Below are 24,284 nucleotides of genomic sequence, written 5' to 3'. Positions count from 1 at the left end.
ATGTTCAAAACGAGCAGGGGACTGGGTACGAATATTCAATATCGATTGGATTGAACAATTGGGCCTGTCATCTGAAAGAGCATCCAAAAGTTAGTAACTCAACCAAATTTGAGAGTTATTGGTTTGAACGCAAAGGCATGGTACTCTTTTAAAAATCGTTAAAATATATAAGAGAGCTTAGTATGGAGGACAGCTGTCCCTCCAATCCATACTAAGCTCTATTATTTTAGCAATTTCTAAAAGTGAACCATACCTATGCGTTTAAACCAATATTAATCAAATTCTGTAAATAAACTAATTTTTGGATGCTCTTTCAGATGACAGGCCCAATTTTTCAATCCTATCGATATTAAATATTCGTACCCAGTCCCCCGCTCGTTTCGAACATGGCTAATTTCAATTAACGTCGTCCGACCAAAGCTTCAAAAGACAAGACCGAAAGGTAGTATGGGTACAACAAGAGACCAACTGCTCGTTCTGAATATTAATCGTAAAAAGACATGAAAAACGCGAGTTTGCCCGATTTCTTTCTGTTGAGACATGTGGAAACAAGGTTCAAGTTATCGCGGTCGTTTAAATGTACAACAGCACTTCAATATACAGTACAGTTTACACTTTATGTCTGGTCCAGATGAAAACAGTAAGTTTTGTTTTCCCGAAAGTCTCGATGTTTTACGAGGCGAAGTCGCGGGAAACAAAACTAACTTTTTCCTGAGGGAACAGAAATTAGTGCTTTGTAATACATCCAAATGATAAACAAATTAGCGTTAACAACAGCACGCCTGAGCACGACTTAATTTCATCTATCAAACACTACGAGGCCGAAATCACCGCCACCACCGGCGTTAGTCACGCTCCGATCACGTGCTTTTCACATTGATCACATTCAGTCAGCTAAAGGCCGGTTTACACAGGACAACTCGGATTAATATTAATCCGTGGATTATAATAATATTTATAGATTATAATAGGGTTATTATAATCCAGTAATAGATTATTATAATCCAGTAATAGATTATTATTATACATTAGAATTACTTTGAATCATGTGATTGGTCGAGAGCATTCAGTCAATATACAGTAGCATGTGAACTTGACATGATAACCCAATATCTGCAGCAGATATTGGGTTATCATGTCGAGTTCAAAGTCCGCCTAGTTTCCAAGCCCCTCGTCCGTGTAGTGCTCTCAAACGTTTGAAAATATGGCTAAGCGATTCGCCTCCGTTTCCGAAGAGGAATTGAAAGTTTTGATCGAGAATAAAGATTCTAAAAACACCAAGAGAACAACAAAAACAAATGTAAAAATTCTGAATGACTTTTTGAGGCAGAAGAACCTGGAGGAACCACAAGATAAAACCGCTTTGGCCAAGGTTCTGTCGAAGTTTTACGCTGGCGCTAGAAAAAGTGATGGCAAATTGTTTGAAAACGTATAATAAAACAATTATTGAATTCAGTTTTTGCATGATATTGTGAATTATCAAAACCTCGTGTCTTTGTTATCTGCCTCAGCCTTCGGCTTCGGCAGATAACATAGTCTCCCTCGCAGCCGTTCTTAGTGTCGTCACGCAAAATTCCTCCCCACTAACGGCTGCTCACATTCGAACAACATCCTTTCCACCATTTTAGCCAATCACCATTCGGTTCATATTCTCAGGAACCGTACCCGCCAAATAATCTAACCAATCGCATTGCCTGTTTTATTTTGGAGTCCTCAGCTTTCAAAATAGCGACCCTTGGCCTTGAAGTGGACTTGACCAAGTCGCCCTCTATTGGCGAGCGAAGCGACGTGCTTAGAAGGACTTTGGAAGTCTAGCCTTGAAGAAGCTTTTGATATTGTTTAATAGCAATACATTTCGAATTTCGAGCTTAAAAAAATCGTTGAGAATCGCGATTTCCCGATTCTATTTGTTCTTGTGTGAATGTGATCTGCTAGGTTGTCAGCTGCAAACGGCCGCTATAACGTAAAGGATTATCATCTTCAAAGCTTAAAACTGAAAATAGAGGAATCTTCAGATCAAAAATTCAAGAAAAAACGCTTGTTAAGAGTCGTGAAAGAAATGGAGAAACTGCGACAGCTTCATCCGTGGGAAGCCTAACCTCTAAACTTGATAAGGGATCACGTGGGAAAATCTTCTTTTTCTGACTCTAAAATTGTTTTTTCTTCCGTCCTTGACTTTGAAAAGTACGCTCCGTCGAAAGAAAAAAGAATGGTATCTTGCAATTTTGGTGATGCGTCCGATACTGCGAGTAGATCCAACACAAAAATTAGTAAACTTTTTTACGAGAGGAATTTAAACTTTTTGGTGGTCTTCGGTTGTCCTGCGTGTCGGTTGAAACTGAACGGTTTACAGATCTTTTCAGAATAATTCGAAAGCAGACACGGCAGACAATGTAGCGCCGCATGTTGAACGGTTGCTATAAAATAAGCTAAAAGATAAAAGTTTGCGCCTTTTATTTTCATGCTGTTTTATTGCAACGGTCAGCGGCGAGCCCTTTTTGAAAATCCCGCAGAGGGTTTAATCGGCACCAGTTATAGAGAGTTGACGCCGCGGAATAAAAAAAAAAATTATTTATCATCAAACTTGTTGCGTGCGTGCGAATACATGGGATCGATGTCCTTTGAAACGCAGACATAACGTCGCAAAAACAGGAGTACTCCGTGTATTTGTTCAGTTTCTCTCAAATCAACCGAAATTAATGATGTAAGTGGATTCAAAATACGCTTGAGAATTTTAGCTGGCTCAACAGTCCCGTGAATGATTCTAAATGCTCGGTGATTTCGTTGAATATCGAATGCCGTGATTGTTAATTTTCGAAGTTAAAGTGTTGACTGTGAAAAAATTAAATGGATTGCAACGCTTTTTATTCCTTGAAAAACTGTTGTGTTTTCAAAAAATAAGTTTTCTCTGCAACAACCAATTCGCGGGAAAAAAACATGTTGATACGATCTCCCGTGCTGTGATTGGTCACATAAGAAAAAAGGGAAAGGAATGTTGTTCGAATGTGAGCAGCCGTTAGTGGGGAGGAATTTTGCGTGACGACCCTAAGAACGGCTGCGAGGGAGACTACAGATAACACAGATCTCGGTTTTGATAATTCACGATATCATGCTCAACCTCATCCAATAATTGCTTATTATAATCCAGTAATAGATTAAGGCACGGCAAAAAATTGGAAGGATTAGATTATTATTAATAATATCATCCGGATTAATATTAATCTCTATTATGCTCCAGATAAAATTTCCGTGAATGTTCGGATATGTGACAAGGCCTGATCGATGATGTCAAAATTGGCCTGTGAACATAATAATTTAAAACTATCTGTTTTATTTTTTTCTCATTACTGTGTTAATTATCACTATTATCATTGTAATTTTTCTTACTATTTAAATGTTTGTTTAACCAACTTTCAAATTACACTAAGGATGGCAGATCGGTTTCTGCCGAAACATGTCTGTAAAACTCAAAAGTGTCGTGTTTAGTTTAAAATTTGTTCTATCGCTGTCTCAAGGCTTTTCAATTTCAGGCTTTTTCGTAAACCGTCAGTTATTAAATCGCTTGCTCTGCCTATTGTTATATACTCCAAGATCCATGTACCCGACTAATGTGATAATATTATATTGCAATGTATGTACAAGTTAGTTTTTTAAGTAGACCTTATTCGATAAGCGGCAAAATGTCCGCGAGTATTATATGTCAAACCATCAAATAAGGGATTTATTATTCCACAATTACGCCATTTTTTAGATCGTCAAGTAAAGTCCGGCCATGTTTTTGTTGCCTCGCTTTCCGATCGTATTTTTGCCCTGTATTACAGTGTATTATCGGCTCATATTTTACGCGTTCTCTTGACCAAATATGGCCGGTGAAATGGCGTAAACGTGGAATAATAAAAAGTAGTTAATTGTATGAATGCTGATTAGGGACGGACCATTTAATTTTTGAGGGGGGCGAGATTGGGCAATATTTTCTGAGTAAGAATTTTTTCAGCATTGATATTTGCAAAAATTTATTTTACCAACAGAACCCTCTGCAAGATTTTATTTTTGCATGATGCTTGATTTTTTATTCTGTGCCCTATTGTGCACGATTTTTTTCTCCTAATTTTCGTGTGCAAGAGTTTTTTTTTTTCATAATTGCCCAACACCCCATCACAAATTAAAAGGTCCGTCCTTTAATTAGTACGCTAGATAACTGCATGTATTTTGTTCTGAAATGTCAATAAAAACTATTTAGAAAAAAGCATAACTACGTTGACGTTACTGATCTATTTAACATAGAATATACAGCTATTTCAATTAATGTTGCCTGACCAAAGCTTAAAGTGCATATGAGGTAAAAAATGATTGCTGCTTTTCAAAATAAAGAAGAATGGCATTTTCCGTTTTGAAATATCTTTATATCACTTTCCTCTTTCGCATAATACAAAAACGTAAAAATCTCTAAAACTAGAAAAGATATTTCAAAACAGAAAACGCCATTCTTCTTTATTTGAAAAAGCCTTCAAATTAAGCAGCAATTATTCTTTACTTCATATGCACTTTAAAGACAAGACCGAAGCTCGAAGGGTAGTATGGGTACAAGAAGAGACCATTCGCACGTGCTGAATACTAATAGATATATATAAGACATGAAAAACGCGAGTTTGCCCGTATTCTTTCTCTTCAGACTTGTGGAAACAAGGTTGGAGTTATCGGGGTCGATTGAGTACAGTACAGTATACACTTAATGTCTGGTCCGTCGGGAAACAGTTAGTTTTGTTTTCCCGAGAGTCTCGAAGTCAGGGAAAAACAAAACTTACTGTTTCCAGAGGAAACAGATATTAAGTGCTTTATTATACATTCAAAGGATGAAAAAATTAAACAAACGAACGAACAAATTAAGGTTAACAACAGCACGCCTGAGCACGACTTTATTTTTTTCTTTAAAACACTGCAAACGGTAAGGCAAATAAACCATAAAATACGTGCATAAGAAAGCAAAGAACCTACTTACTTTTCAGGCATTTTCGAAATACTACTCTACTCTAAAGGTTTTTTGAATTCGTGTTTCAAATGAAAAGTAGAAAGGACGGCTTTAGCTGTTCCATAGACTTTCTCAAAGTCCTTCGACGCGCGGTTTAGGTATGTCACGTACGAAGGACTTTTCCAACTTGCAGCGCGCCAATTTTACCGACCCAAAAACGGGTCAGTGAATAAATTATAACCGCAGCCAATCAGGGTCGAGATCTCAAAGAAAGTGTCATTCAAATGTAAATCGATGCTTCTTCACGCGTCATTTCTTGTCACGTCGAGGTCACATCATGCGAACTGCGAAGGAAGCGTTGAAAATTGCTCAACAGGTCACGGGAAACGATGAGTTAAAAGAATATCAACAACAGGCCATAGAAGCGTATCTCTGCGGAAAAAAATGTTTTTGTTTCAGCGCCCACAGAAGCGGGCAAAAGCTTAACGTTTGAATTGGCACCGTTTACACTCGACTACATGCGAGATGGAGGCGACACGACGATAGTCCTTGTTGTTGTCAATTTAGTATCGCTCATGAAAGACCAAGTTTACTCTTTGCAAAACCGTGGGATTGCGGCCTCATATGTTGGAGACGACTGCAGCGACGAACAGTTAAAGGACATAATTGATTTGAAGTTCAGAATTATTTTTGGAAGTCCAGAACACTGTTAATTCAAAAGATCTGTTTTAGCCCCAAAGTGCCGATTTAGCCCCAATAGGCCAGGAGCTAATTTGGCCCCTTTGAGGGCTATTTTGGAAATTTGGCGCAAAAGGGACCCTGCAAAAACCAATTCGTCCCCATATAAAACCAATTTAGCCTCCACTGTAAAACGATTCAGCCTAGCTTCAAGTCCATTACAGCTCTAGTCATCAGAGCTGTTTTGACCCTAACTATTAGAGTCACTTCCCTTACAAATCTGAGCTACCCCAGTTAAAGGGTCAATTTGGCACTGGCCCGGTACTGATTTAGACCTTATCTTTTGGGTCGTTTTGAGTATTTCAATTATGGACAGAAAAAGGCGAATTTTCAGATGCTAAGTAGCTGTGGACATCGCAATCTTTTAACAATACATTGTATAAAAGTGAAAATTGATAAAAAAAGGCATTTTGTTTGTATCATGTTTTTGTGATAACCCCGCGTAATAAGGCGCGATTTAAAATTTGAGATACAAGCCCAGTTCGATTCGACTTATAATGTGTACGGATATCAGGGATGGACTCATGATTTTTGAATCGATCCCCTTTAATTCTTTGAATATGATTGTATCGAAAAATGTTTTTTTTCTCATGATTTTCTGTTGTTTGATAGATGCCGTTGTTACGATTATTTTCTCTTTGTGCGCGTTGCGTGCCTTTTTGCGCTGGCCGAGAGGCTCTGGACCGAACATGCGCTATGTAAGTTCTTCCCGGCGTCCCCTTCGGTACTTTTTGGCGCTTGATTCTGAACTGCAACGGTTTCGAAGGTCGCTTCTCAATCACTGGAGTTAATTTTTATGCACGGGAAAGAACGTTCTCATCTCGTAAAGCGCAGTTCTAAGAGCCGAGCAGCTGTATGGAGCCATCTTGCATCGGATCTCAGATTTTTACGCCTGTGTCGACCGTTCTTGTTGACCAAGCGAAGGTAAGCTCGATTGTGTCCATGTGCTACCTGATTCGAGTGATTCCTAGATTATTTGCCGACTGAAATTATTAAAGAATTGCTCAAGTTTTGAGATGCTAAATGATATAGTGTGAAGAAACATCCTCGTTAATGTACATGTTAAACGTGGGAAAATGGTTGATTGTTTCTGGGCTGAAATGAACTTTACATGTTTCACTAACTAAGGGCCTGTTTACATGGAAGGCGGGTGCCCCGGCTAACCGAGTTACCCGGCTAAACGAGCTACCCTGGGCGAGCCAACTTTTCATACGTTTCTTTGGACGGGAAACCCGCCTTGCCGGGGCACTCGGTCTGCTTGCCCGGGGCACCCTTCTAGGCGGGATAGCTTTTTGCCATGTAAACGGTTATGCCCGGGCTGTCCCGGCTTGCTGGGATAAGTCTTCGCGCGTGTTCTTAAATTAAATTTGAAGTTAATGGCATAAAATGCATAAATTCCAGACCCAAACAGTGCTATTTGACCAAAATTAGATGAAATTAGTTTTATGTGTAGGCTGGAAAATTTTTCTTCGAGCAACAGCTATTTAATTCGAAATTTTCGTAGGAATGATTATCCTAACTCACGAAACAAAAATTTAATTTCAATTTGGCGGCCAAAGACTGTTGAATTTCGATTGAATTCCTCCATAAATGGACGTACTAAAGTTCTTAGAGCTTGCACATCAAAATAAAATAGGATTGAAGACGGCTAGCCTTGATTATTTAGTAAAAAGTCATATTTTTCTTCAATCATTTGGAGCTACATGGTTTTCCCAAACCCCTCGCATAATACCCACTCGCCGTTCTTCCTCAGTTCTATTAAATCCCGTTTATCGCGCTGCTCCCCAACAAACCAAAATGAAAGCCCTAGAACAGGCGCGCTATAGTGCTGTTTGGTCGCGGTTACAATCATATTTATTCATTATATTTTTTTAGAAAAATAAAAAAAAAAAAAAAGAGGGGGGGAAAAAAAAAAAAAAAAAAAAAAAAAAAAAAATTAAAAAAAAAAAATTTTCTTCCCCCCCCCTTTCTCAAGGGGCCAAAAAAAAAAAAAATTTTTTTTAAAAAACAAAAAAAAAAAGGGGAAAAAAAAAAAAAAAAAAAAAAAAAAAAAACCCCCACAAAAAAAAAGGGGGGGAAAATAAAAATAAAAAAAAAAAACCGACTAAAAATAAAGAGAATTTTTGAAAAACGCGTTAATTTCATGACGCGTTAATTTCCTATAATAAGGTATTTATTCATATTTATTCATTATCTGATCTCGCTAAGGCAAACATCCTGAATGAACATTTTGCTACAATAGGGGAGAAACTCGCCAGTAGCCTTCCACCAGTAGACCGTAAACAGCCCTTGACATTCGTTGCTCGTGTCACACCAACGACAACAACAATAGATCTTACGATGGATATCGTCAAGAAAGCGCTTTTTAATCTAAAACCGGATAAGGCAAGCGGACCGGACCACGTTTCGTCCAAGCTTCTAAAGTGTGCTGGAAATGCTATTGTGCCATCACTGATGTCTGTTTTCACTGCTAGTGCGGCATGCAATACTGTCCCTGCTACTTGGAAATCAGCTAACGTGTCGTCACTGTACAAAAGTGGGGATGAAACAGACAAGCATAACTACCGTCCAATATCTCTATTGAGTGTTCCTGGGAAGCTAATGGAGTCATGTGTTGGGTCTATAATCACCACGCATATAGCAAATCACGACCTAAGTAGCAGCAATCAGTGGGCGTATAGAAAAGGCTACTCAACGGAACTTTTACTGGTGAAGATGACTGAAGACTGGAGAAAAGCGCTGGACAAAAATTTGGTGGTTGGCATAGTGTTCGTAGACTTCCGGAAGGCCTTTGATTCCATATCCCACTCACTTCTTCTACTAAAACTTCAGGGACTTGGCATTGCAGGAGACCTCTGGTCTTGGATCAAGGACTACCTGTCTAATAGAACTCAAGTCACCATAGTTAATGGCATCCAATCCAACCGAAAGACTGTGGAATTTGGAGTACCACAGGGATCTGTTCTTGGTCCATGCCTATTTGCTCTGTTTTGCAATGACCTGCCTACCATAATAGACGATAGAGAAGGGGAGCTACACATGTATGCTGATGACACCACTATCTACGTCGCGTCCCCAAGTCCAGACACAGTAGCTAGCGTCTTGAATTCTGTTCTTCGCAAGTTATATCGCTGGTGTTGCCATAACTCCCTCACACCACACCCAGGAAATACAGAATATATGTTGTTACAGCGTGGATCATTCATTGGCCCTTTACAAGGTATTAAACTTGGTGACAATTACATTAATCATGTAAACTCCGCAAGCTTAAGGTGTTTAGGTGTCAAAATTGACAATATGCTCAAATGGAACATTCATGTCAAGGAATTGTGCAAATGCTTTACTAAAAAACTAAACCTCTTGCGATCATTGTATTTTTTACCAGTTCAAGTAAGGGTTGACTTTTATTTTAAAGTAATTTTGCCCTCTGTTACGTATGAAATGCTTGTCTGGGGTTCGTGTGGTGCAGCACTTTTTAGTGAACTTGAGAAGATCCATGTACGTGCGGCCAAGTTGATTTACGGTCTCGACTGGCTTACCCCCTCAGATGAGGTATTACTGAAAACCAAGTGGAAGTCTTTAAAGCAAATGTACATTCGACGGATACTTTGTTTAGTGTACAAATGTGTCTCCGGAGATGCTCCCTCCCACCTACGTCACTTGTGGTCAAAACAAGAGAGCGGATATAATCTAAGAAGAAAGAACTGCTTGGTGCTTCCCAAGCCTAATACGGACTTTGTTAAGAAGTCAATTAAATTTGCAGGGGCCTCTTTTTGGAACTCATTAGACAATGAGGCCCGCCTTGAAGAATCTTTGGCGGGTTTCAAAAGTTCATTAATAGAACATGGTTTTTAAATCTTTTGTATCATCTAGGGACTTTAATGATTTAGCGTAGTTTATTGATTTCTTAAGTTATTGTTATTTTCATAAGACACGACCACATCAGCTATTATGCTGCAATATTTATCGTGTATAAATAAAAGCTATTATTATTATTATTATTATTATTATTATTATTATTATTATTATTATTATTATTATTCCCACGCCGTGACACGCTTCAATGGCGCTGTCTCAACTGAACTTCATTGAATATGTCTGTTTTTGTTTGCTAAGACATTGCATTGGCTGATACTATAATTATTTGGCAGACTGTTTCGTTTGGTGCAATGCTGCTTTATGGTGTGATTTCGGTTTATGCCAGGGTGGTGTTTAGCTTTATACTAAGGTATCCTATCCTGTTAGGTATTGTTAAATCACACTGTTTAGTGCCATGTACCTTGACTATTATTATGACAATAATTTTTATCCTGAGCCCTTTACCTTTGGTGCAGTGCTGCTTTACATGTTTGGTGTGATTAAGGCTTATTTCAGGTTGGTGTTTAGCTTTATGCTAAGGTGTCCTACTGTAGGGCATTGATAAATCACACTGAACTGCACTACACTGCACAGTAGCTGTGTGTAAAGGCCATAACACATGTATATGTATTTCACCAAGGTCCATTTATATGTGCAGTGTAGCTTGATTTACAGAACATGTTTAACAAAAAGGTATCGTCTTTGTATTATTGTTTCATTGATTTATTTGTGATAATAGCTTGAGCACTAACCATTTAAAAATTTTGTTCAATATGGTTTATACAGTATGAGACAAAATTAAACAGCTTTAGACAAAAAGCCTAGATTTGCCATTATTACTGTCTAAATTGAATTTCTCCATTTTTTTTATATTGAAATGTCTTGGCAATTGAGAGGAACATGCTATAATTGCTCATACCTTTATGTTGTTATTCTCAGATGGAAATTAATGTTGGGATGTCCAAAGGTAAGTAAAATCCCAGATTTTATCAACTTCACTGTATTTTAAAACTAGCTGCCTGGTTCCTTTTATTATAATTTTTTTTAGGTTTAATTCTGCACAAAATAGTAATTGTCATATAGTTCAATTCTCATTTTTTTAAAAATTTAAATTGCTCAGAATTAAAAATGATTAGGTTATTGGGATTCACAACTACTGCTGTAGTTTCTCAATAATAGGTTTTTGTCAACAATTTTTCTGAGCCCTTTTTTGTTTGGAATGGTGATAATTGTATTCTACCTTGGTAGCCATTGACAAATCACAAGGTTGGCTGCAATATGTCATCGTGCACTAGCTTGCCTAATTATTACCAAGTTCTTCAAAATCTCATTCAGCATTGATTAATCAGTACATTTACTGTAGATGCAGGGTCCTAATTCTTCACACATTGGCTTTATGCAAAAGCCCAAAGGGTTACCATACTCGGTATTTGAATAACAGCCATTTGCATGTAATTGCTTTTTGTGACCTAGAGAAAATGTTATTTCTGGCATATGAATGATGAAGTAGTCATAAATTAATATTCTAAGGGCACAATTGAAAGGTTCACAGGTTTTTATGGGATGTATATACATTGTCGGTTTTTGGCCAGCAATTTGGTAGGTCATTGTAGGTCAATCACTCCTTGTATAAGCTTGCCTTTGTTTTTTCTTTAAAGTGTTTTTGAATAGCTTATTTAAGCATGTTTACATGACAGATAAAATCGTTCTGGACCTGACCACATTCGCAGAGAAACAGTCACCTTTACACAGGGCCATAGGTGCCTATTGTGATGCTAATAATTATTTATTAATAATAGTTGCATTGAAATTCACTGTGGTGTACAGTGCAGTTGCATTACATAGTTTAATCCCATCAAGTCTGAAAAATGGATTTATATGTACAACATGTACCGGTAGTTCAATGATGTTTATTCTAATGTCTACAGTTGTAATTAAAATTAATTGTTTTGTTAGACAAAACATGTCTAAGTCATTTATTGAATTATTATTTTTTTTTTTCATACAGTGTAGAACCATGCAGTACCTTGATGCAAGGAAAGCTACTGTAAGTGAAGAAGATACAAATCCTAAAGGTAAGTGTAGAGGAGATATAGCTAGAGTAGGCAGTACAGTCTACACCCACCTTATGGACATCTTGCTATTATGGAAATCCTGTTGTTACAGATACATGTAGGAGTTGAAGTACCAGAGAATGAAAACTGCAACAACCCCTGCTAAGCCTATTGCAGAATTTTTGTCATTACAGGGACCAAACTTTAGTCTACAAGGTGTCCATTATAGTGGATGTTATTATAGTAAAATGTGTGACAACTTAAAACTACTGTTTAGCTAACAACATTTTCAAAATAAGCTCATTTTGTAGATGTGCAGTGTACAGGTTTTTATTTTTTTTATTTTGTTATTTCAGGGACAAAACAGCTTCAAAGTACCGGTACATGTATGTGTTGCGCATGCCAAAAATTATCAGCACACACGAGGGGACATGTCTCTGGAACATGTCCCGCTACATTTCCTCGCATGTGTGCACATTGTGATTTTGTTGCTGCTACATGTCCCCGCTCCATGTCCCCTCAGTGTGAACAACACATGATTTTGTTGCTGCTACATGTCGCTGCAACTTGTCCCTGCGACATGTCCCCACGTGTGCAGAGACCTTAAAACTAATGTATTGCCAGTTTTCTGGTACTGTCTGTATGCCCCTAATCCCTCTTGCATTTTTTTTCTGTGGTTAGCTTTAACCCAGGTTTGCTTGCAGTTACACGTAGCTTCCACTCTGGTTTGCTTGCGGTTATATTTATTTGCTTTTTGGGCAATACTATATATAGAAATTTACTGTACATTATATAGTGTAAAAATACTTGAATATCGTAACAACAACGGCTTTTACATGTACAGTTACACACTGTTCATAGACTAAGTTTTGGCATATTTGACTATATATCTTGTTTAGTAAGTTTATCTTGTTATTACATGTACTAAGCGGTTTACATTTAGTTTACTTTGGTCAATTGTATGTAGTAAGGGGACTTATCTTTTGTTTGTTTGTTTTTTACAGAGAGCTGCTTCAGTTGATGATGTTTTTGCTATTTTTGTGCAACCACAGATTGTTGCCATTGGAAGTTTTGACTTTGACAAACTCTTTCTTGTGTCCAAAGGCGTTGTGTTGTACAGTATTCTAAACCAGAGCATTGTGTGATTCAAGCTAAAACATGTAAAAACAATATTGCATTTTACAAAGAAACATATACATGTAGCATGCTGGCAGTGAGTAAAGCCTAATTCAACAGCTCTAGTATCATGTAATAAAAAGCACAAAGCTGCAATGATTGTGTGCAAGTAAAACACCACAATGAATCCTATCTTAAAGACCTGTGCTTAGTACATGAGTGGTCACTGCAATTTATAGACAGGAAAATAAAAACTTTAGGACTGATTTGGTCACAAAAAGTGTGCTATTTTTGTCCCTAGCTATCAGTTGGAGTTGGCTCTTGTAAGGGTTACTATGATGACTTTAGTGGTCATTATGACAGCCATTTCAGCATGCAACCTTCGTCTACAAGATGTATGATAGCAAGTGCCATTTCAGCTACTGTGGTGCTGATTCAGATCTGACGGTTACATGTGTTAAAGCTAAGCATGGAGCAAAAACTACTACAAAATGAGTGTCATTTTTACTGCTTTCTGAGGGTCAGAAACGACTCCTATGAGGGCTATTTAAAAATAGCAGTATTCTTTTCGGCCCCTTAGTTAGGGCCAATTCAGATCTTTTAAAATCCAAAATAGCACCACAGTTTTCCAAAATGGCCCTTCTTTTGGGTCATTTGAACTCCCCAAATGAGGGCCACTTCAGCCCTTTGTAATTTACTCACCGTTTCGGCCCCATTTTTGGGGCCGAAACAGATCTTTTGAATTAACAGTGAAGCACTTCTCAACATTTACCATCACATATTTCGCCGATTAAATGTGTTTGCAATCTATGTTTAGGAAGCGATTTATTGTGTATTCTAGTGTTCAGCTATCGCTTCATGACCAGCTTTCAACGAATCCCTCACAACGTTTACTTTCTTCTGCTTTCTTCACGATCGTCTCGTTTTTGTCGGCACAGTTTCTACAAATAATCTTTGTAGTCAGTTCAGGTTCTGAGAATTGCCGTCCGGCGAGGATTTCCAGGTCTAAGCAAGCCATCGTCTGTAATCGTTTTTTACGACTTCCTTAGCGCAAAGAATACAGATTTGCTCTTTCGAGCAAGGAGAAACCGAAATTCGCGTGATCGTTTTGGTCGGAGTTGACTAACCTGTGATCACCTGATCGCAGGTTAGGAGTTGATCCCCGCTACTTTCCGCCATCACAAACAAGAATTTTTGAAACTTGACTCCTGCTAGAAAAGTCACGCGCTCGCAGAAACACCGCCCCCTGATAATTGATCCTCTTGCTTTCGGCGGGAAACTTGATTCAAAATCCTTCAAGCGGGACAAGTCGCCCTCTCGCGACTTCGTCACTCGCGGTCGTCGCTTCGCGACTCACTGCACGTCGCTTCGCGACGCTTTCCGGCTCGCTTCGCTCGCCAATAGAGGGCGACTTGGTGCAAGTCTAGCTGTTCCACAGTGTTTATCGAACTTTCAAAGAACAAAAAACATGACGCCAAAAGACCGGCCTTAGTCACGTTCTGATCACGTGCTTTTCACATTGACCACATTCAGTCAACTAAATGTATCCCGCAAGGGAAACATTTGATAAAAATGTTTTCCTTGAGGGATATATTTTATCTTATGCAAGGTCATGTGATCACTTTTCAGCCAATGAAAATCGTAGATAGAGCAAGGGAAACTGTAACACGATTGCATTCTTATGATAATACACTAGTACTGTGAATGTACGTATGACTCATATGATCGGAAAATGACTGTCAAATACGTGATATATATGTTTGTTGCACTATTTGTCAGCGGTCTCCCTCAAAGCAGATATAAGGATTCACACATGTGCATTCATTCTCCTTTTCGCGCCAGTCCTGCTATTCACGCCCGTCTCGCTTTATGCAGCGTTATGACGGGCAAGAACCTTCATCCCGCTATTGCTTATCTTGCTGCCGCTCAAGCTATTTTGGACGCTTCTGTTGCTGTCTCGACTGCCACTCAAGCTTCTTTGGCCGCTCCATCTATTGCTTCAATGTCCAGCAAATCTTAGTGGTGTATATTATTTTTAAAATATTTGCCATTATTTCTTTCTTTACTGGTTTGGCCGTCTTTACGTTCCATTTCGATTGTATTCGCTCGCTATTTGCTCGGGGGTGGAAGAGGAATTGTTGGAACTGACTTATTCATTATTAAAAATTCGAATTAATAAGTTGACACTGGCTAAAAATATTGTTTTTGAACGTTTCGGCCACTACTGTTGCCTTCTTCAGCAAGATAAAAATGCAAATGTTCAACGGCGTCCTGTTAAAATATGTAACGAATTTGTGAAAACTAAATGAACTTTCCGAGTGCAACAAAAGTCTCTAGAGCATTCTTAATGAGTCTATGAATTCTTAATGCTATTGTAAACGTTTGGTAACGCTATGTGTTCGTTTATAGTGTTCCTATCTCGCACAGAATGCCAAGCTTCAAGAATTAGTCGTTGTTTCCACACCGTTGACCTGTCAACAATTTCGACGCTCTCCAAATCTATTTGATGATCGTTAAGCATATGGTGTTTTGCCAACAAGGAGTTTTTATCCAATGTTGCGATGGCCTTTGCGTGTTCTTTCATACGTGTTTTAAGCGCGCGTGATGTCTGACCAACATAAACACAGTCGCAGTCGTTACACTTGATCTTATATACAATTCCTCTGGTATCCTCTTTCTCGATCCTGTCTTTTGGTTTTTTCAGTATGTTCGAGATGGTACGTATAGGTTTATGGGCGACCTTGATGTTGAAGCCACGAAGAACGTTTGCAATTCTTTCGGAAAAACCTTTGGCGTAAGGGAGGATAACAAAACCACGATGGTCGATATCATTTGTTTCTTGTTGTCTACTCGGTTGGCGCAGATTGTGAATAAAATTTGCAGGGTAGTTATTAGTGGCGAGGGCTTTCGCTACTCGCTTAGTTTCCCGTGATACTTCCTCCTCGGTGGAAGGAATGTTCCTCGCGCGATCCATGAGAGTGCGAGCGACCGAGTGTTTATGCTGGGGATGGTGGTGTGATTTGAAATCCAGGTAACGATCGGTGTTAGTAGCTTTCCTGTAGACAGACACGGTGATCGAGCCATCTTCTTGTCTGGTTGTTTTGGTGTCAAGAAAGGCAATGGAACCTTCTGATTCTACCTCGATTGTAAATTTGATGTGAGGGTTGATGGAATTTAGATGTGAGTGAAATTCATCTACGCGTTCCCTTTTTACACATACGTGGCTGTCATCTACGTATCTAAACCACCATTTGGGAGGGTTAGGGGTCGAAGAGAGAGCCTTTTCTTCGACATGCTCCATGACGAGATTGGCCAAGATTGCGCTCACTGGGGATCCCATCGGACAACCGAAAATTTGTTGGAAATGGTTGCCTTGGAATACAAAGAAATTGTTGTCGAGGACGAACTGTAGAAGTGCCATGATATTTTGGATGGACAAGTTGGTTCTCTCCGGTAGTGATTGGTCAGAATCCAGTCTCTCTTTAACCACTTCGGTTGCTAGGTGGGTCGGAATGCAAGTAAACAGTGACACGACGTCAAAAGATACTAGGATCTCGTCGGGATCTACTGACAAGGTGCGGATCTTTTCGACGAAAGATGCACTGTTTTGAACTGTGTATTTATTATTCTGAAGAGGTGACAAGATGTTGGCGAGGTATTTGGATAGTTCATAAGTGGGAGATCCAATGGCACTCATAATTGGTCTGAGTGGGACGTTCTCCTTATGGATTTTAGGAAGGCCATAAAAAGACGCTGGTGTGGAATCGGTGCTATGAAGTTTGTAGTAGAGCTTCGGTTCCAACTGTTTCTTGCTGCTGTCATGCGAGGCTGGCTGATCTTTAATCTGTAGGAGAAGTTTATTGAGAGATTTTTCGGTGCTCGATGTTGGTTTCCTTCTTTTGTCTGTTATCTTGTGGTAGGTTTTTTCGTCATTTAGAAGGTTGTTTATTTTATCGACGTAGTCGTTGGTATTCATCACGACTACGGCTCGGCCCTTGTCGGCTGGTAAAATTGTGACCGACGTGTCCTTGGCAAGATCTCTGAGAGCTTTTTCCTCTTCATTGGTAATGTTGCTTCGTGGAGGAGGACGCCAATTGTTGATGGTGGAGGTGACCGAAGCTCTGATAAGGTCTTTTTCGGCGTTAGGGAGCTGATCTATGCCGGATTCAATTGAGGAAACAATTCGAGGCACTGGCAAACTCTTAGGAGTGATAGCAAAATTGAAGTTGAGGCTTAATGCTGATTTCTCGCTTGTAGATAGAGGTCTATCAGAGATGTTTACGACCCACTTCTCTTTGAGGTTGTTTTCGCGCGCATGTGGACGTGGCAAGATGTTGCAGAGTTTCTTCTTGTGTCTCTCCCTTCTCCGTTGTGCTTCCCACTGTGATCTTTGTTTGATCGTGTGGAGGAGGGTGTCGAAAGATTCTTTGTTAATAATCTCTCGTAGCTTGAGCGTTGTTTGGGACAAACGTTGAGAGAACTTCTTGATTTGCGTGTGACAATTCGAGATGCGCAGCCTTATGTAGGCTCGGCCTGCATTCTTAGCAATTTTCCAGCCTCCTCTGCTCTTGACGGGTGGATTGAACTGGAGACTTTTTGGCAGGATGTTGTTTGATGTTGTTTCCACTCACATCTAAATTCCATCAACCCTCACATCAAATTTACAATCGAGGTAGAATCAGAAGGTTCCATTGCCTTTCTTGACACCAAAACAACCAGACAAGAAGATGGCTCGATCACCGTGTCTTTCTACAGGAAAGCTACTAACACCGATCGTTACCTGGATTTCAAATCACACCACCATCCCCAGCATAAACACTCGGTCGCTCGCACTCTCATGGATCGCGCGAGGAACATTCCTTCCACCGAGGAGGAAGTATCACGGGAAACTAAGCGAGTAGCGAAAGCCCTCGCCACTAATAACTACCCTGCAAATTTTATTCACAATCTGCGCCAACCGAGTAGACAACAAGAAACAAATGATATCGACCATCGTGGTTTTGTTATCCTCCCTTACGCCAAAGGTTTTTCCGAAAGAATTGCAAACGTTCTTCGTGGCTTCAACATCAAGGTCGCCCATAAACCTATACGTACCATCTCGAACATACTGAAAAAACCAAAAGACAGGATCGAGAAAGAGGATACCAGAGGAATTGTATATAAGATCAAGTGTAACGACTGCGACTGTGTTTATGTTGGTCAGACATCACGCGCGCTTAAAACACGTATGAAAGAACACGCAAAGGCCATCGCAACATTGGATAAAAACTCCTTGTTGGCAAAACACCATATGCTTAACGATCATCAAATAGATTTGGAGAGCGTCGAAATTGTTGACAGGTCAACGGTGTGGAAACAACGACTAATTCTTGAAGCTTGGCATTCTGTGCGAGATAGGAACGCTATAAACGAACACATAGCACTACCAAACGTTTACAATAGCATTAAGAATTCATAGACTCACCAAGAATGCTCTAGAGACTTTTGTTGCACTCGGAAAGTTCATTTAGTTTTCACAAATTCGTTACATATTTTAACAGGACGCCGTTGAACATTTGCATTTTTATCTTGCTGAAGAAGGCAACAGTAGTGGCCGAAACGTCCAAAAACAATATTTTTAGCCAGTGTCAACTTATTAATTCGAATTTTTAACATGCCTGGCTACAACCCGAACATTTTTATTCATTATTCCTTCACATCTTTTACGACTAATTCATTGTTCTTTTTTAGATTTTTCTTGTTATTCATTATTCCCTATTGCCTAAATTAAGTGACCGTTTATTTTTTATCATGTTTTATGGGGTGGGGGTGGGATCTTAATTTTTTTCCCATTTTCCCCCACTCGTAATCTTAAATGTATTAAATGTATTAAATGTAATCCCCCCCCCATAAAAAATGACAAGTAAAATGTATCTAGCTAAGTTTAGAATAATATATCCGACAAAATTGCAGTTTAAAGTGATAACAAAAATACTGCTATTGTATTGATGGTATGTGATTGTTTATACTATGGCATTACTTTGGGTCAGCTTTGTTTGCAACCAAATAGTTAGTTGGAATGACTTGACGCTGCTCGGTACAAAACAAAGTAGGGGGATCCGGGGGTATCCTCCCCCAGGAAAATTTTGATTTTTAGAACCCCAGAAACGCTATTTTAGGCATACTGGTAGAAAGTTTTGCACTGTTTTAGATGCCATCATACTATTTTTTTGCGTGCCCCCCCCCCCCCCCCTGACACAACCCCCTTTAAGCCATATTATTTGGTCTGGCCCCCCTCAAATCCCACCCTCTCCCCCCACCCCATTAAAAATGAACGGTCCCTAAAGCATCGGTGCATGCATCATAAAAATGCAAACATATCAGATTCACTCAGATTGGACCCAGGCCGCAGTTGTTCAAAAGATGGATAATGCTATCCACCGGATAAATCGCTATCTGATGGATAGCGCAGTTTGGTTTGTTGACGCTTATCCATTGGATAGCGATTTATCCACTCTTTGATCATAACAACTAAGCCCAGATCTACGCCTTTCTTCGCTGCAAATTAAACATTGCTTACTTTTTCTTATGTCTGATCAGTCTCTTGTTTCGTTGAAAGACCACTCGTTATTTCAACCGTGTAATTGAACCGTTAACACTGCCGAAAATCCGCTTACATGAGTTAAAAATCACTTTATATAAAAAAATAATAATATAGCACTTTGAATAACCGTTATTCATTAGTCCTTTACTATAAATGACTTATTCATTATTCCAAGTATTAAAACCTTAAATATTCGTTATTCATTTTCTGTTTTAGCCCGTTATTCTTTATTCATTATTCCCCTTCCACACCCGAATTTGCTTATGGATTTATTGCATGTTGCTATAGCTATCGGGGCTTTGCGAATGCTTATGGATTTCTTTTGCATACTGCTATAGCCTATCGGGGCTTTGTAAATGCTTATGGATTTGTTTTGCATATTGCTATAGCCTATCGGGGCTTTGCAAATACTTATGGATTTGCTTTGCATGCTGCTACAGCCAAAGAGGCTTTGGCAAATGCGCTTATGTCGCTTATGGATTTGTCTTGCATGTTGCTATAGCCATCGGGGCTTTGAAAATGCTTTTGGATTATGGGATTTCGGTTACACTTGCCACCAGATCTTACAAATGTTTTTTTGGCTTTGTTTTTGCATGCCGCGTTTGCCATCGGGGCCTTGCAGATGCCTGTTAGTTTGTTTCTCATGCTGCAATTGCGAGCTGGGCTTTGCAGATGCTTGTTATTTTGTTTGTACTATATACTTCTTCATCCCATGTTTTGCTGGAATTTGATTGTATTTTGTGGAAAATGTGTTCAGCTTTTGTATTATACTTTACGCAGGAATTTTCAGCTTGCTTGTGGTTTCGCTTTATATGCTTTTGTTTGGATTTTGTCATTCTTTGTGTTTTAGATTTATTTGATTAGTTTATTTGTGAGCCCTTGGTCTATTAAAGTAAAGTGTCTTGCCCTTTAGTTTTCTGTTATTCCCTGTTTGTTTGTTTGTTTATTTTTTATCCCCTTACTTCCCTTCCTGTTTTCTCCTTTCTCCTCTTCCCGATGGCAGTCTTGAAGGGAGTCTAATTCCCTTCTCGAATTACCGGGGCTAAGGCTGTCATCTCCCAGGCCTTCCTTTATTTATTTATTTATTTTCTTTCTTTACATCATTTTTCCCCTTTGTTTGTTTCCTTCCGTTGTCCCTTCATTTGATTTTTGTCATAGTTTTGTACCCTCCTGTCGTTTCTTGGCCTTATACAGTTTCCAGGGTAATTAGTTTATGTTCCCAAGCCTGGGAGATGGCAGCTTAAGGCCACTTTCTGTCATTCCTGTTGTCTTTTGAGTTTGCTTAATTTAGACCTTTTTTCTAACGTTTGGTGTTTAGCTGTGGGTGTTTTGTTTGGTTTTGGTTGTTATTGTTTAAGTTTTGGGTATGTCGGGTGTTTTTGTTTAGTTTTGGGGTGTGCGGGGTGCTTTTGTTTAGTTTTGGGGTGTGTGGGGTGTTTTTGTTTAGTTCTAGGGTATGTGGGGTGTTTTTGTTTAGTTCTGGGGTATGTGGGGTGTTTTTGTTTAGTTTTGGGGTATGAAGGTAGTTTTTGTTTAGTTTTGGGGTGTGTGGGGTGCTTTTGTTTAGTTTTGGGGTATGTGGGGTGTTTTTGTTTAGTTTTGGGGTATGTGGGGTGTTTTCGTTTAGTTTTGGGTATGTGGGGGTTATTCGTTTCTGCATTATTGGTTTTAGGTTGTTGCGACAGATAACCCCCATTCTCCGCATATGGCTTGAGGGAGAGTGGTGAAAATAGATTACGATTTATGGCCATTCTTTGAGGCTTAGTGGAACCGGTTTGCTCTTTCTATATATTCTTCTATATATTCTTTAATGATCTATTCAATTCTTTAATAATTTATAATATTTTAATGGTCTATATATTCTTTCCTTTATAAGAATATATAGAAAGAGCAAACCGGTTCCACTAAAACTCATAGAATGGCAATAAATCGGCTTGAGAACCACACAGGAGAGAAAAAAAACACTCAGCTAGGTAGGTAAGCCAATTTTTATTTACATAGCTTCATTTCAATAAGTTACAGAAACAATCGTTATTCCCGGCCCCCATCCAAATCCTTATAACTCAAAGGTAACGCAACTGGGCAGACGCTCACATTTCGTGCTTGTCCTATCTGTGACATAATACGGTTAAATAACGGAATAACTGAAAAACGGTTTATCCTCTCGTATTATTTAAAATTAAATAATCATGGGTCACTATTGATTGATTTGGCGGACTTTGTTCATTCGAACATTTTTACAACTGTCTAGCGTTGAAGAAGTTGTAGATGTTTGACCATGCATGTTCCTTTGGTTTTAGCCAGACAGTTTGGGTTAATGGCTTTTGTCATGTTGCAGTAAGAAAAAGGTGCTTGCAGTTGATCTGGCATGTTCGGAAGATTCTGCCAAACTTTGATTTTAATGCCAGCTGATTACTGTGCGGTCCAAGAAATATCCATACCCACCCCAGAGAAGATCACTGAAAATTCCAAGGGGGAGGGGATTCTAAAAAGCAAAGTTTGAGGAAAAGTATAAAGCTAAGCTGCTATTCACTCGACCTGAATTTCTAAAGGCCTAGAGGTGGAAGGTTCAAACCAAAAATACATTCTATGGAAGGAATAGAGATATTTTCTGGAGCAACATTTTATATATCATTTAAAACAAGTGAGCTGAAAAAAGGTTTGTACTATAGTTGACAAACACAAACAACCAACTTTCAGTTAACAGTTATTTCTCCATTTGTTTCTTACTGGGCTAAATGTACTAGCAGACCTTGGTCTTTTGCAGTGAATGAGCTGTAATATAGCACGGCGAAAGTCTTTGTTCCTCAGAGAGTAAACCACAGGATTAATGATTCCATTACTACAGGTTATCCAAACACTGACAAGACCTACCTGCTCTATAATACAGGTCTGACTTCCTATTGCATAAACAATTTCCAGAATCAAAACTGGTATCCATACGATGACCAGAAACATGAACACAAAGCCAACAGTTTTGGCCATTTTAACTTCAAGTCTAGTTTCTCTCACAGTATCTAAAACAAGTGGAGTACCCTGATGTGTCTGGCCATGTGACAAAACTTGTTGACGATTCTCCACAGCCTTCTTGTAGATCTTGTAGTACAAAGCACAGATTATCAACAATGGGAGAACTATGTGCACTGCTAAAAATGCATAATAAAATTTATAATTAACGTTCCATTCATATGTTGCTCCAGATGTTCGATCAAAGGCAAATACTCTCATCAATATAACAACAAAGACGACATACAGCCACACGAGTGCGATAATCAACAAGGTTCTACCCCAAGATACAACTTCCCTGTATCGTACCAAGGACATAACTGCCTTGTAGCGGTCCACTGTAACCACTAGCAGAGTGACAAACGAACTTGCTTCTGAGAAGAGCCAAATTGAGTTCAAAACATTCGTTCCTGTTGAACCCAGAGACCATTCTGGGTACGACCAGACGTATGTCATTTCCAGCGGTATCAACCCGAGCGAAATACAAATATCAGTCAGCGCCAGACTGAACAGGTAGCCATTTGAAGGCCTACGGAGTCTTTCGTCGACACTAATGGCCACGGAAACTACAATGTTCTCGGCGACGGAAAGCAAAAATGTCACCGCAAGGAGAATGGATATTGGAATCCGAAATCCCAAGTCAAATACACACGCTTCTATTTCAGCAGTTTCGTTCGTTGAGTTATTCATCTTTCTATAAAAGATCCGTGCCGCTAATGGCGATAGGGAGATCTTCTTAAGCCCTATTTGCTCATAAATGATTGCATCGACGTTTTTGACCGAAAGAAACAATAGCGAACAACACTTCATCGATTTTTTTCAGTTTTAGGCGATCCTTTTCCGCGAACCGTACCCCTAAGCAATGTTCCAGGACCAAGAAACATGCGTGGAGACATGCTTGGTTAACATGCCAGAACTGTGCTTCAATTTATGCTTGCGAAGGCTCTGAAAATTTAACATAGCACCTTTCTTAAATAATTGTGGTTCAAAAGTGTAAGCGCATATGGAATCTAGAGCAGGATTTTTTTTATAAGAGAAAATTGCTTAATTTTCTTTTTCAAGGCGTAGATTTCCAATGTAGTCTTCGTTTCCCAGTTTGCGTTAGCCAGAATTCTCTGGAACATACTTTCTGCCAAACTCAGGCCCGTAGGGAGGGCGGTGGGGGGGGGGGGGGGGGCGGTGCGATGGGTGCGTCTGCAATCCCCCCACGAGCCTTGGAAGTCCGCTCATTGTGAAAAAATTATTAAAATAAATAAAGGGAAACGGTATTTCTGTACTTCAACTATTTACATTCAATATGGTCCTTTGGGTTAAAGGTCCGCCATTTGTAGATTCGTGTGGTGTATTTTGGACCAAATTGTGTGATTCTAGGTTGATTTCAACGATACATTCTACCTAACGTCCTTCATAGTCGAATCCTTCGAATCGAGTTCGAAGTTCTATTAATATTCCCAGGCGTTACCAAAAAGAGGGGAGACTGGGTACTTGTTGGCCTCGGAAGCACCCAACAAGGTTGGAGCTTGCCACAGTGGTAAAAGATCAACAAACACTCTGGCTGATTTATGTAAATACCAATTGACCCTGAAATGAAGAAACCTATCTTTTAAATGTCTTCTTCTATGTACTGCCGTCATTGTTACCTAAGTAAATTGTAAATAACGTTCTTGAGGTTCTGTTTCCAAAAATATGATTTGAATTTAAAAATGTTCCAGAATTATTGTCTTTGTTACCTTCACTTTTACCTGCCTTTTTTCCTAACAAACTGTCTTCAAAACGCACGAAATGCTGTCTCAGATAACCTAATTTTTCAAAATTTCCTGGGGGAGGATACCCCCAGACCCCCCTTACGTTATCGAGCCTGCGACGCTCATGCGCACCCCCCTCCCCCCCATGAAAAATCCTGGTTACGGGCCTGCAAACTATCCTGTTAACCGTTTTCACAAGACAGATCACAATTTAG

The 24,284-nt window shown here is 39.3% G+C and overlaps 3 protein-coding genes across 7 annotated transcripts in view; 2 read left to right on the top strand and 1 right to left on the bottom strand.

Annotated features, from left to right (window-relative positions):
- LOC144666885 (short transient receptor potential channel 4-like) overlaps positions 1–24,284 on the top strand; it is a 92,557-nt gene that overhangs the window by 23,760 nt on the left and 44,513 nt on the right. The gene's annotated exons all lie outside the window — the stretch shown is intronic.
- Positions 10,449–13,157, top strand: LOC144650242 (uncharacterized). 5 transcript variants are annotated; one of them, XR_013570055.1, is made up of 4 exons: positions 10,449–10,532; positions 11,574–11,640; positions 11,976–11,999; positions 12,624–13,157. XR_013570055.1 is itself a non-coding variant. In XM_078509903.1 (3 exons), the coding sequence occupies exons 1-3, from the start codon at positions 10,515–10,517 to the stop codon at positions 12,224–12,226; spliced, it is 336 nt and encodes a 111-aa protein (XP_078366029.1). In that variant the 5' UTR covers positions 10,455–10,514; the 3' UTR covers positions 12,227–13,157. The 5 variants fall into 5 exon arrangements, 2 of the variants coding, with proteins under 2 accessions (XP_078366029.1, XP_078366038.1); XR_013570053.1 differs by having other exon boundaries at positions 11,976–12,005; XR_013570054.1 differs by lacking the exon at positions 11,976–11,999.
- On the bottom strand, positions 22,006–23,089 carry LOC144650235 (histamine H2 receptor-like). The gene has a single exon (XM_078509890.1). It carries the CDS (start codon positions 23,012–23,014, stop codon positions 22,019–22,021), a length of 996 nt encoding a protein of 331 aa, XP_078366016.1. The 5' UTR covers positions 23,015–23,089; the 3' UTR covers positions 22,006–22,018.

The sequence above is a fragment of the Oculina patagonica genome, chromosome 1 (assembly GCF_052425735.1).
Source record: "Oculina patagonica isolate OP01 chromosome 1, crgOcupat, whole genome shotgun sequence".
Taxonomy (NCBI): Eukaryota; Metazoa; Cnidaria; class Anthozoa; order Scleractinia; family Oculinidae; genus Oculina; species Oculina patagonica.
The sequence above is the reverse complement of the archived record's forward strand: the minus strand, read 5'-3'. Positions and strand labels throughout refer to the sequence as shown.